The sequence below is a fragment of the Anabrus simplex genome, chromosome 10, assembly GCF_040414725.1.
Source record: "Anabrus simplex isolate iqAnaSimp1 chromosome 10, ASM4041472v1, whole genome shotgun sequence".
Classification (NCBI taxonomy): domain Eukaryota; kingdom Metazoa; phylum Arthropoda; class Insecta; order Orthoptera; family Tettigoniidae; genus Anabrus; species Anabrus simplex.
In genome coordinates this window covers 107,503,545-107,518,453 of record NC_090274.1, presented here as the reverse complement: position 1 = coordinate 107,518,453, position 14,909 = coordinate 107,503,545, and the positions used below count along the sequence as shown (strand labels likewise).

Sequence of the window (14,909 nt, the reverse complement as noted above, 5' to 3'; positions counted from 1 at the left end):
TCTCGTGGACAGTCGAGATTTTCTTCTGATGACCTTATTTTCTTGACACGGCATAAGGCCAAAATCCTATATCCTACGGGCCGTGAAAGCATCAATGGCAATATCCAAAGATCATTCTGAAAACTGACACTTAGGACAGATTACTGTAACCCATTCAAAGCTCAGAAACATACAGTGAAAGAGCACAAGCCACAGACACAGGACCTCATTTTGTGGAATCAGAATGACACTTTATCCTCACATGTACAGTAAGAAAACAACATATGAAAGTCATAGGGGCAGCATACCTTGCTTTAGTGGGTCTCATTTCAATTTTTTTAAATATAGACGCACAGATGTCTTCCTCTTCTATGTTCCTGATTACCGAGTAATCATCTCCCCTGTCCACTGTTTCTACTTCAAACTAAGCACTCTATTTCCTTCCATTTCAACTGATTTTCATTATATCAGAAACTTAACAAAGAAACAAGATTAAAATCAATTCTTACCTCCATTAATATTGCAACTCTTATAGATCTTACGGCAACAATGGGATAGGAAAGGCCTAGGAGTGGCAAGGAAGCAGCTGTGGCCTTAATTAAGGTATGGCCCCAGCATTTGCCTGGTGTGAAAATGGGGAAACCACAGAAAACCATCTTCAGGGCTACCAACAGTGGGGTTCAAACCCACTCTCTCCGTAGCCATGCGCCCCTAATGGCACGGCCAACTCGCCCATTAAGAGATTCATCAAACAGTGACAGTGAGACTGGAAGGGATGCACTGTGTGATATGGAAGGAACTGAGCCTTTTCAGGACAACTGAGGAAGGTAAACATACAACATTCATGGACTTCTTACTTTTGTTATGACTGCAATTGCCTGTCTTTCTTGTCTTTGAGTTTTTTCTTTTCTTTAGATGTTTGAATAGGACTATCTACAGTTCTGGCTGATATGTTCAATCATAATATATCAGGATAGTGAAAGTTAGGTATCTGACTTACTGGTATTATGGTAATAACAGTATACTTGAGGCATTTCTGCCAGTCGTTGTAATTAAAATTTTTCTACAAATGTAATTTTATGCTGTAGCCTAAGTGTACTTTAAACAAACAAACAAACAAACAAACAAACAAACAAACAAACAAACAAACAAACAAACAAACAAACAAACAAATCAATCTTCTTCTACTACCACTTTTTCCACATCTGTGGGGTCGCACATGTGAACTACGTTGCACATGAGGAATTGGGCCTGATGGAGGGATGTACTGTAATCATAATCACTATTGTGCATTTCTGTGGTGGTTGTCTGAATATGAAGAGGAGAGTGTTGAGACAAACACAAAGTCCCCGAGCCTTAATCAGAAGTGATTAAAATCCCCTACCCTGCTGGGAATTGAACCCGGGACCCTCCAAACTGAAGGCCTCAACACTGATCATTCAGCAAATGAAGCAGACAAATAAATAAATAAATAAATAAATAAATAAATTAAATAAATAAATAAATAAATAAATAAATAAATAAATAAATAAATAAATAAATAAATAAATAAATAAATAAATAAATAAATAATCATACTTCAGCTGAAGATCTCCCTTTAAACTCCTCTGTTTACTGTAGTTTCAAACAGTTTAAAACTATTCCTTGTCCACCTTAGGTATTGTGCGTAAATATGTTTATGTCAGAAGTTCAAATCTCGATGCTAAGTGCTGTACGTCAGAACATGAGACGTTTGTGAGTGGAGTGTGATACTACATGCTCAGCAAATCACAATTCTTTCTTTGGCTTAGGAATACAGATACATGCACGTCAGGATTAAACTCTCATGAAAAACAGCATTGAGTCCCTTTGCTCTCTTTCGTGTTTGAAGTACACAGTAATATGACATGTTTAAATATTTGCAAACACAGTTCAAGAAAACCAAACTACTACAGTACACAATTAAAAGAAAAGAAGAAGAAAATTTAGCATATGAAGGAGAATTCTGTTTGGGACAAATCACTTTGATCCACTTTGTCTTTGTCAAATCGTGAAATAACAGATAACAAACATACATCTTATTATGAACCCATTAGCAATACTTGTGATGCCAAAACAATATACATGAAACTGGAAATACGATAATTACAGTGCATAGCTTCCAGTCAGTGTCATGGGTGGCCAGTGCCCCAGTTAGCATTAAGGAGAAACTTTCCAATTACAGCTTTATGCTGCGCTTCACAAGCAATTGTCAAGGTTGGTATAAGGAGCGCAGTGAGAGATCTTGTCGGCCGTGTTAAAAGTAACCTAATGTAAACAAACATGTAGTAGTCTAACTTGTGTTGGAAATATTTTGTGTGATAATGAGATTGAACAAATGGTGAATGCAAATTCAAACTGTGAAAGTGTAAGCAGTACATTAAGTGCAATCAGTGAAATGGAGGGTGAAAACAACAGTGACTGACAACACAAGATATCACACAGTTATGCCTGACCTCCACATGCATGATGACACCAGTTCTAGGCCTAATTCTCAGATGACAGATAAAATTCTCCTGCATCCAGCCTGATTCATAATTAGGAATCATACGCATTTATTTACTAAAAATTACATTTTGAGCTTCTTTAGTTTTTGTTCAGTATGACTTTGTAGAAATGTCTGCATTTTCAACCTGCTGGCTGAAATATACTGCGTTTGAGAGAGTTATATATAGATAGGAGAGGGTTATCATGCTGGAAGCCAATGACAACCTGGTGTTGCATGCCTTCAAACTGTATGAACCAGAGTGAGAAATGTGCACATTCTGGGAACCAAGAAACACTCGTCACGAAAGGATACGATCAGTCCTGCGCAATAGAAACTGCCTGGTGGACGAGCAGGTTCACAGCTTACAGATCATCTACACATATTGACATAATTGCTATCGAGAAAGGATCATTGACACCAAACGGAAAGGAGTGAACCTCAACCCACAGAAGAACACGAAGAGAAGTGCGAGACCTACAACTCCATTTTCCCCACACCGTAAAAGGCTTAACGACTGGTGCATGACATCTGTCCATTTCTGTAAAAATTTGACCTGAGACAAACTTTGATATGGCAAGTGTGGCAATATATTGTGAAAAATTCTCCAAGTATCCTTACAGGTCATTTATAGTCTACATCATAGTCCACAAACAAAGTGTAAAGAAATTTACTGCAGTTTTTATATCATTTCAAAATCATCTAAAGGAACAATGATTCAAGCTTGTTGTCTTTATTTGTATGGCCTCCTTATTTCCTGTGTGTTTAAAATATCATTAATATCTGAACTATATTCTATTGTAAGCTTTGTCTATCTAGGCAGCCTCATGTTACAGGGAAAAAGGAAGAATAAAGTTATTTCAAAAATCATTATAACTTGACTGACATAGAATGTTAGTGATTTATGCCCCTCTCACTTCAGCCAATGCAAGGGCTGCATTGTTAAATAAAAGTTCAATCACTGTGGATTCTCAAGGACTGTCAGCAGGGAATTTAAACCATTAGAGAAACAACTCTCAGGTACAGATGTTTGAAGTGACAATTTAAATAAGCTAGCAATATGACATGTTGAACACTTTGGTCACCAGAGGAGGCAGGCTCATGCCCCGTTTACCTCAGAATGAGAATGCTTCTCTTTTGAGTTGCTCTCCACGTGCTCGGTGCTGCCCTTGGTTGCCGGCTTGCTGTTCCGCTCCTTCTTTTTGTGATGTTTGTGGTCTTCACTCGAGCCTGAAGCACTGTAATACCAAGAAGAGAACAACAATGTTCTAATTAAACAAACACAATTCATGGTACTGGAGGGAGGGTGAATAGCAATTAGGATTACAGAAACTGTAACAAATGATGGGGATGAATTTAGATAGATGGTCAAAGCCTATCAGAGGTTTAAAGAGGAATGAGAACATCAAAGGAAGACAGTGACCAATGAATGAGCTTAAGAGATACTGGCAGCAACAAACAAGATATAAACACTGAAAATGAGACTGCTTGTTAACACGTAGTCTGTAGAGGCTCAACTCAAATGTTATTAATAATTATATACAGTAAAACCTTGTTAAGACGTTTCTGCAGGGGACAACAAAACAGAACGTGTTAAGCGAGAAGACGAACTACTGAATATACAAACAAAAACTATCCTTTAGGAATATGAAGACGCTAGATAGGATTTTTTCCAACATGAGGGCATTTTACGCCATGTATCTGCGGGTACAGTGAAAACTATATCTACCATTTCTAAAGATGAGAAGAAAGTATTACAAGATGTGAAAAACACAAGAGAACAACTATGAAAACCTTTTCCGCTGAGGCTTATAAAATAACAAGTGCAGTGAAAGGTGTGAAAAACACCAAACAGCAAATAGGAAAATATGTTCTCGGGGGTCAATAAAAATATCAAAGTATTATTGCAGACTACACTCTATCTAAAACAAATGTAAGTAGAAGCCTTTTATTTTGGAAAAGTGGGTTATTAAACATTATTTTCTGGTCACAAACTTAGACACTGAATTGGAGGTTACACTCAACCATGTGCGACCGGCAAGAACGACTCTGGCTGCCATTTTTAATAAACTTTGACCAACTCACTTGATCGAGTAGAAACTCGAAAGTGCGAGTTCAACATTCATGACCTCTGCACGCTTTAAGATGCGGACGCCAGTCCACTTTCTGACAGGTTTTAATTTTATCTTTACAAGTAAGGAATTTCATGACTTTTTCCGTATCCATAATTAGGCTATCTCAAGACAAATATTCGCTACACTTCACTGTACCTCTGAACACAAATTAAATTGCTAACTTCTGAATAGAATGTGAAATACAAGCAGAAACAGGTTCACTGTATTATTCAGCAATCTCAATGGTAACCAGCAAGCAAAACTGAACATTCCTGAGGCTAATGGCTTGCTCCCCGAAGGTGCAACTTATCCCGTTAAGGTCAGGAATTCGCGGACTTTTACCGTAAACACGCAACTGTGGCGACGGCTCTTACCCGAGTTGGAAATCAAGTTTCTTTCGACAGGGATGACAAATACCATTTTCAGGGCCAGGAAAAATGTGATTGTACTAAGCGAAAATTCATAACGCTGTAAGTGAGGTATTTTTATATAGATTTAATACGACGAGAATCGGGACCGAATTTACGACATGCTAAGTGGGAAAACATGTTAATGAGGAACGTATTAACAAGGTTTCACTGTATACACACATATCATTACCATCGATGCCACAATCGACAAAGATGTCAAGCATCACATCAATGTTGGCTGGATGAAATGATGATTGCTGACAGGTGTCTTGTACTGAAAAGGAAAGTTTACAAGATGATTGTCAGACCTATTGGCTCCGAATGCTGGGAAAAGAAGAAGCAGCTATATCAGTGGTCTGTGGGTATTGCTCAAACTGACCGAGTGTGTAACGAGCGAGCGCGTGTGGAGTACTACCTACACAGAAAGCTCAGAGGCCTCCTCAGCGTGGTGGCGAACAGCTGACGGGAAGGACATACAGATCACAAGAGTGATACTCATCAGTACCCACACTGTGGGCAGGTCAGAGAACCTTGAGAGAAAGCTCCTTTCACAGATCATAATTCTAGAACCTTGGTAAAAGTAAAATTGTTCCTCTCACAAGGGAAATATCGAAACTTATCATATCAGAGCCCACCTCTGATTCTGATGGTTGATTTTGCACGGTGTAAGAAGACTACGTGCAAAAAATGAGCTGCTCTCTTCTACTGCAACATCCCTAAATCAAAGTTGGAATCCTTGATATCACACAAGCAATGTCCTTTTTTTTTTTAAATTTGCTTTACACAGCACTGACACAGATAGGTCTTATGGCGACGATGGGATAGGAAAGGGCTAGGAGTGGGAAGGAAGCGGCCGTGGCCTTAATTAAGGTAGAGCCTGGTGTGAAAATGGAAACACAGAAACCTATCTTCAGGGCTGCCGACAGTGGGGTTCGAACACCTAACCGCACTAAGGGTTATAAATTTCATGTTGATGGTCCTTATTGAACTGAGAATAACATATGAGTAACAACACAGTAAAGGTTTCCACCTATTCAATACAAAATATATTCACAATATTTTAAACTTACATGGAACTAGTTTCGACCCATCTAAGGGGTCATCATAAGCCACATCAAAGCAAAGATCACTCTTGACGAAATCCTAAGAACATGTTAATTTTAACAGTAAGATTATTATGGAATAACAAGTGAATGTGGTAAATGAAAAGAGATGTTAGTATGGGACAGGTGAGTAATAGCTAATAAATATACAAGGAATATACATAAGAGGTTTGGAAACAAAGTATAAAAGGGGGCTTAGTGTTGTAAAAATTATATAATCATGGAAAACAGTAAGTCCTTATAATGAAGAATGCAATGTGAAATGACACATATAAAATTATATATGGCTTAGGAAGAGTGGAGGTGGTTTAGGAGGGGAAGAGGGCTTAAGGAGGGGCTGAAGGGTGCAGGAGAAAGGGTAATTGTCTCGGAAAAGTACCTTTGATTAAATTTAGGATTGAGTTTTGGTTGGCTGCATTATTGTTTTTGAAGAAAGTGATAAATAGATCGAAGAGTATGTTGGGTTTCTCTGAGATTTCATTGAGATTGTGACTGGCATTAAAGTATTGGTCTGGGCCGATGACCTTCGATGTTAGGCCCCTTAAAACAACAAGCATCAGCAACAAGCAAAGTATTGGTCTAGGTTTATGTAGTAATTTTCCATTATGTCGAGTAAAGGGCCCTTGTTTGCTAATACGAGGATGTCATGTCTTGTTCAATATTGGTGAAATTATAGTTATAATCTTGCATGTATTGGCCGATGGCTGAAAACTTGTTGTATTTTATTGCGTTAGTATGCTCGTGGTATCTGATATTGAAGTTTCTACCGGTTTGCCCGATGTAGGTTTTTCCACAGGTGTTACATTTGATCTTATAAACTCCTGATTTTAAAAAACTGCTGGTCCTGTTGATGTGTGAAGTATTGTGTAAAATGTTCATGTTCTTATAGTTGGTTTTGAAGGCTATTTTAACGCCTTGTTTCTTAAAGATATTGGTTAACTTGTGGATATCATTGTTGAACGTGAAGGTGGAAAATGTTAGAGGTTTAGTTGTTTCTTTTTTGAGGGTAGTTTTTGGGCTGATGATGACCCCTTAGATGGGTCGAAACTAGTTCCATGTAATTTTAAAATATTGTGAATATATTTTGTATTGTATAGGTGGAAACCTTTAATGTGTTGTTACCTAACCGCACGGCCGACTCGCCCGTACACAAGTAATACCACGCGGCTTGATATCCCTGCAGCAGAGCTGTGTGGTGGGCAGATACACTGCAATCAGCTGAATCAATGGAGTCTTTTGTTGCAAGTGTTTAAAAAAAATACTGTTTTTGAGGTATGAAAGTAAAGCAAAAATGACAGGCAGTGATTGACTGTTTTAAACAAAGGTCCTTTTGGCACCGTGCACTTCATTGCCACACTGTTCCTCCCATAGTTTATTTTTAATTTGCAGGCTGTGTTTAATAGGCACTACAAACTCCGCAGTTCATTCTGTTACGTATTTCACAGCAAACCTGGAATATTTCATCATATTCTGGAATCTTCGAGATCAGAACTGAAAATGAAAGAAAGACTGTCATTTAGAAATAGTGTCTAACAAGGAGAGGCCAGACCATGCTTCCAACCGATTTAACGAGCTTCAATGTACCTGTTGGAGGACACTCAACAGTAACTCATGTATAAGGGTTTAGGTCAATATGCTTTCGTTTTCAAAAAAAAAAAAGTCAAATGTCACGATGCAAAAAATAACTAGATACAGCTGGGATGGAATAACTAAAACAGTTGTTGATTATGTAATAACAGACAGAAAAAGTGGAGAAGGCATGAGAGATGTAAAAGTGAATGTTTAGACAGCTATCACAGGCTGCTGACTTGAACTATAAGGTTGTGCGAAAATAAAGTACACAGAAAATACCAAGAATAAAGTCCGACTCGTTGGCTGAACGGTCAGCGTACTGGCCTTCGGTTCAGAGGGTCCCGGGTTGGATTCCCGCCCGGGTCGGCGATTTTAACCTTAATTGGTTAATTCCAATGGCACAGGGGCTGGGTGTATGTGTTGTATCCATCATCATTTCATCCTCATCATGACGCGCAGGTTACCTACGGGTGTCAAATAGAAAGACCTGCACCTGGCGAGCCGAACCTGTCCTGGGATATCCCGGCACTAAGAGCCATACGACATTTCATTTTCACCAAGAATAAAAGATTGGAAATTGAAAGATGAGGCAAATAAAAAATGCTTTTCAAGAGTTAGTAATGGAAAAGGTACCGAAGAATGTAACGCAAAGTGCACAAGAGGAATGGAACCTGTTTAAAACAACATTAGTGAGTTGTGCAGCAGAAGTACACGGCAAAACAAGAGGAGGAAGAAAGAAGAGAGAGACCAGTTGGTGGAGTGAAAAAGTAAGAGAAGCTACTAACGACTGAAATATGGCAATGAAACATAAAGATGTTGAGAAGCAAAAACAAAAACCTCGAACAAATATATAGATAAGAAATTATTAGTGAAGAGAATTGTGAAGGAAGATAAGGATAAGAGTTGGAAGATGTTCACACAAAAACTAGAGGAACGACTCAAAAGAGAATTAAAAGATGCTGTATGGAATATTGAAGAGTGGGAGATCAGATAAAGAGGATATTAAAGCAACTGAAACAGAGAATGGAATCCTAATCTGGAATATAGAAAACATCAGAGAGGAAATGGGAAACTATGTTGACAAGTTGTTAAATGACAATGAAGAAGAGAAGCATGAAAACACTAAACCTATCAAACATGGAGAAGAAGAAAGACCAATTACATGGTCAGAAACAGAAAATGCCCTGGAACTTATGAAAAGATGAAAATCACCAGGTAGACGGATTATCTGCAGATACAACCTGTGACAAAGTTCGGTGAATAGTCCTCTACTATCAACATAGATGAACAGTGCACAACAGTGACCTTACTGTCTTTCGAAATAGTCCCCTCTCATAACTATGCACGGCTGAGATCGGCGATACATGTCCTGGGAACTTTGCAAGAAGGCTTCCTTTGGGATGGTGTTCAAAAGTCTTGTCACGTTTCGTTGGATGTCAGGAATATCGTCAAATCTCTTTCCTTGATTGAAAATTTTTTTGTGTTTGCTAGTTGCTTTACGTCGCACCGACACAGATAGGTCTTATGGCAACGATGGGACAGGGAAGGGCTAGGAGTGGGAAGGAAGCATCCGTGGCCTTAATTAAGGTACAGCCCCAGCATTTGCCTGGTGTGAAAATGGGAAACCACGGAAAACCATTTTCAGGGCTGCCGACCATGGGGTTCGAACCTACTATCTCCTGAATACTGGATACTGGCCGCGCTTAAGCGACTGTAGCTATCGAGCTTGGTAATTTCATTTTGTTCCATATTGATAGTCACCAAATGTCATAAAAGAAAGAAAAGTTCCACATGATCAATACTTATTTATTATAACACGTATGATATACGTATAATATACTTTTCTTTCTTTTATGACATTTTATGACAAATCTCTTTCCTTTCAAAGCGAGTTTGAGTCGTGGGAATAGGCTCTGACCTTTTTCCGATGAGGGGATCCCGGAGAACGCCACTCCATGCTTTGCAGTTATGTTTCAGGGTTGTACCTGAGACACCAGGTTTCATCCTCAGTGACAATACAGTTCAAGAAATTTTGTGTCGCATCCACCATTTCGACAAAATCCTGTGAAGGCTCCAAACGAGCTTGCTTCTGATCGTCAGAAAACACATTTTCCTCTTCCCTAACTTCTGGGTAAAGATTTGTCGCATGGATTCATGGTTAATCTGCTCCGGTATCAAGCGCACAGTTAATCGCCAATCATTCGTGATTAATGTCCTCACCTTCTCAATGTTTTCGTTACTGACGGCGGTTGCCGGTCTTCCGCTACGGGGGTTGTCAGAAACACTTTCCTGGCCTCCTCGAAAACGGGCAAATCACTCGTACACACACTTCAAGGACAGTGCTGATCTTCATAAACACGTACCAGCATCGTATGCGTTTCTTTCGGTGTCTTGCCAAGCTTAAAACAAAACTGTACATTGAACTTTTGGTTGTTCATGTTCTTGTTGGCAGTTCAGAACCAACACACTAAACACGCTCTGTGTCAAACAGGTCTTACACGGCATACGCACAATGCTCAACTGAACAACATTGGGAGCAGGTGGAAATCTGCTGCTACGCAGGTGCAACGTTGTGTCGCCAGTGTTGCTGGATTGACCGTTCTGACTTCATTCACCAAATTTTATTGTCACAGGTTGTATAATCAAAGCAGCAGACATACACAGTCTTCAGTGGCTACATCGAACAATAGGAACAATCTGGAGAGAAACTAAGACACCAGATGAATGGAAAAAAGGATTGGTCATACCAGTATTCAAGAAAGGAAGCAGAAGAAATTGTACAAACTACAGAGGAATTACCTTGCTACCACACTGCGTCAAGATATTGGAAAAGATGATAGCAAAGAGATTAAGAACAAGGACAGAACATCATTCTGAAGAAGAACAACACGGCTTCAGAGGCAACAGAGGAACAATAGACCTAATTTTTGCCGTTAGACAACTAATGGAAAAGTCCTGGGAAAAAGGGAAAGATCTGATAGTAATGTTTCTAGATATAGAAAAAGCCTGTGACACTGTTCCAAGGAGCAAAATATGGGAATGGATGCATAAACTAAGGGCTCCAAGTTCTTTAGTTCATAAGATCCAGTTGCTATATGAAAACTGTGAAAGTAGTGTACAAATAGGAAAGGGTAGATCTGCTACAGGCTTTACGTCGCACCGACACAGATAGGACTTATGGCGACGATGGGATAGGATAGGCCTAGGAGTTGGAAGGAAGCGGCCGTGGCCTTAATTAAAGTACAGCCCCAGCATTTGCCTGGTGTCAAAATGGGAAACCACGGAAAACCATCTTCAGGGCTGCCGACAGTGGGATTCGAACCCACTATCTCCTGGATGCAAGCTCACAGCCGCGTGCCTCTACGCGCACAGCCAACTTGCCCGGTATGGTAGATCTGAATGGTTCCAAACAAAGAGATGTGTACAACAAGGCAGTGTACTATCTCCACTACTTTTCCTTGCACTCATGGATGTAATCATGAAAGAAATTAAAGCTGCAGAACCCGGAGATTTGAATGCATTAGTGTTTGCAGATGATGTTGCCATTTTGGGGAGAAAGTCCAAAGGAAATGAGATTGATGGGTCAAGAAATTTAAGGATTATAAGTTAATTGTGAGTAAGAAGAAAACAGTAGCAATGAAATTGAGTAGAACACCCAGCGAATATGACCTCAAACTTCATAGAGAGAGAACTGAATGTGTAGAAAGCTTCAGCTATCTTGGAAGTATCATGTCGAACCAGGGGAATGCTAAATTGAAAATCCAGAACAGAGTGACAAAAGGTTCCACGTTCTTCTATCAGGTACGAAATCTAGTGTGGGACAAAGAAGTTCCCGTAAAAGCCAAACAAACAATGTTCAAATCTTCCTCCTGCCAATCATGACATATGGGTTGGAGACCTGTGCATTATTGAAAAGAGACATCAGCAAACTGCAAGCATGTGAAATGAAACTTTTATAATCTGCTATGCAAAAAACAAGAGGAGACGGAAATACAAATGAGTGCATTAGAAATGGCATGCAAGTGACCTGTACGATGGAAGAAAGACAACGCATTTCACGGCTGAAACGGTTTGGGCATGTGCAAACGATGGAAGAGACTAGGACCCCCAGACAACACTTGAAAATGGCAGTACTTGGAAGGAGACCTGCTGGACGTCCCAGAAGGAGGTGGCTAGACCAAATAAATGCAGTCTTTATTGAGAAAGAAACAACACTGCAGGATGTGAAAGGAGAGGAACTCTATAATGACAGGAGCCGATGGAGGCATATTATCCACAAAAGTCCTACCCGGCCCGCTGGAAGGATACCCAGATGATGATGACGTCACGACGCAGGATCCGCTTCGGACAAAGTGGAGGTGATAGAACACTAAAACACAAACAAATTTTACTTAAGCACGTCGGGTCCACAACCTAATAATTTCCGAAAAATTGATAAATCCCCGATTCCAATGCAACGAATATATACTTGAAGAGTTACATCGCAGTCAACCAGAGTGATGGCCGAGTGGTCACTGTCCTCGTCCGCGAACCTCAAAGACGTAAGTGTGAGTCTTGCCACAGTTATATTTATTGTACGAAATAAATTAATATTTGAGGGAACATTACACCCATCATGTTGCGCCTGTTGGCAAATTAAATAAATATTATTCAAAACCAGAAGTGTGGTGCTCATACATTGGATTTAAATTACATAATTACAGTATACTCATAAGACCTCTTAAAGCGAACAAGAAATCATATGAGTTTATGTTGAAACTATGTTTGTTCTCATGACGAAAGTTATCTCTGCATAGTAAGCGAGGAACATCTGGTGATGGGATAGGAGTAGGGGTACTACGCAGTAGCAGTGGAAAGTTTCACTGGGTTGAACAAGGATATTTTGGTGCAAGAGAGACAGAAAACAGAGAAGATGGTACCCAAAATCCTTTGATTTGTGATGGACCCGTCCGAAAAAGTGACGAGCGCATACCTCTCAACCAATCAAAATTCGCCATTCTTATATTCTGAACGAAGCAGGACAGAAGATTCAACTCATCTGCAACTTTTTACTAATAATTAACAAAAATTCCATAAGAGCAAAATACTAGAGTTTACAAGAAATATTTACGACCAAGTATTTACATTAATTAAATAACAAATAATTAATAACGCACTAAGTTGTGAGACAATACCAGGTGTGGATAATTGCCGCCACAACATAGCTAGGAATAACAGTGCGTGAGAAGAAGTAGTGCAACCCACGCCGTCAGTGTTACATAATATCCTATGAACGATTCTGTAATCACACCATACAAATGGTATGGCATGGATTTTGTGTAATTAATCAAAAGGGACAATTAATCAGCAGAACATTTATTGTGATTGAGGGACACTCCTCAAGTCGGGAATTTCCCTCTGCTCCTCGTGTGCTGCATCTAAGACAGTATCGTTTATATTGTATCAGGGAATTAAGCGATATAAAAATTGAATTTGTGGAACAGCAAGTAATTACGTCTATGTCTTATAATAATCATTTCATAATCACAGTACAGTCTTTGTTATGTTCAGTAATAGCGATAGACATTCCTACAGGCGAGGAACAATTCTAGTTCAAAAGAACACTTTTCTTTTCACATTTGTGGGAGATCAGCTAAGGGACAGTCTTTGTAAACATTTTACTGTTACTATTATAAGTGGGCCTTTGAAAGACAGTCGGGAGTGGTATTTCAAGGACGGATGGAAGTCCCAGGAGTGGAATCTGCAGGAGGCTGCTTGTTGAGACTCGAGGGAAGGCTTGGAAGGTTAGAATTTGTATGTGCGTGGAGAGAGCCGATATCCGACACAAATAACTATCACCAATAGGAATAATTCGCGACACAACAGAGGATAGTGAATGCGGATACAAGCGGATCAATACTCCAATGTAAAATGCATAATATTACAGTGTAAATACGTGTGTTAAGTGTAAATAATTAAGTGTTGCAACCCTGTGTAAGATATAAAATTTAGTGTAAGCAATGTTGGATACCTCAAGAAAATGGAAAAGTGTAATCTCTTAAAGATGAAGTTCTAAATTCACCCATGACGGAGCCCAATTGACTACGGGCTGGAGTTAGTTGCAAAAATGTGAGTACATCCCATGATTTTATAGAATCTAAAACATATCTTTGCTGTTAACGTAGTTTCAGTTACGCGAGTCGGTAGTGATAATGTTTAGTAGTGTGTAGTATGGCACAAGAGCGCAGTCAAATTATTTAGGGGATTTTTCTTTGTATTATATAGGCATGTATATTATTATTATTATTATTATTATTATTATTATTATTATTATTATGAGTATGTTGTCAGTTCAGGTTATCAGCGTAATTTTTGACGAACATGTAAGATTTAATTTTGGTTTAGTGTGATGCCTTAAGTACATATTGTATAAATTAAGTGGAGAACCATTGGATTAATTTTCATGTTTAACACGTTGAGTGCCAGACCGATTTTCATAGGATTGCCGTCGAGTGCCGTGAGCTAATAACATCGAGTTACTCCCTGGTGCCAAAACGTTCACAGACTTAACCAAGCAAATGATCGCTGAAATGAGGATGTATTTATTATATATTAGGTTAAATTATTATGTATATTAGGTAAAATATTGCGACCCCATATGGGGTCGTACTAATACAGTAGTTACTGACACGAACCTGGGTAATATTTACCTTTTCCTTTGCAGGGACGCATTAAATGCTGTTGATTATGAGAGATGTGTTAGCTTGTTCATACTGGAGCCGTAAAAATGTACGAACCCCGATTTTAGGTGAGGAAATGTTTGTAAATGACGATCTTCCGATTTTAGGTTAGGAAATTTTCGTATAGAATAGAGTTATATAAAGTAATGAAAATCATGTGAATTTGGTAAATTAGGATGTAACAGAATAATATTATAAGAAGAATTAGTAGTTAAGTAATACAGAACAAGTTTATGATTTAGTGAGTAAGAGAACCTAGCAGCGATGATTGTGCAACATGGGAAACCAGTGACTATATCGTTGAAGACTGTCATAATTTTTGCAGCAGCTGACTTAGAAACCCGGATTACAGTGGGGATACGTATGCTGAAGACAGTTACATCAATGTGGATGAACGTGCGAGATCGCTACTTGCTCTGTACTGGGTTCAATATCACTGTAACTATATACTTCGTCTACATCATCATTAAGAAGTAAGTATAAATAACCACCTAATCGATACTTTGTTA

At 39.0% G+C, this 14,909-nt stretch overlaps 1 protein-coding gene across 1 annotated transcript in view; it reads right to left on the bottom strand.

Moving 5' to 3' along the window:
- Positions 1-14,909, bottom strand: part of Srrm234 (Serine-arginine repetitive matrix 2/3/4) — a 384,246-nt gene that overhangs the window by 78,786 nt on the left and 290,551 nt on the right. The window contains exon 7 of the mRNA XM_068229363.1: positions 3,597-3,720. Within this exon, the coding sequence (XP_068085464.1) occupies positions 3,597-3,720 (124 nt within the window). The remainder of the gene's footprint in view (positions 1-3,596; positions 3,721-14,909) is intronic.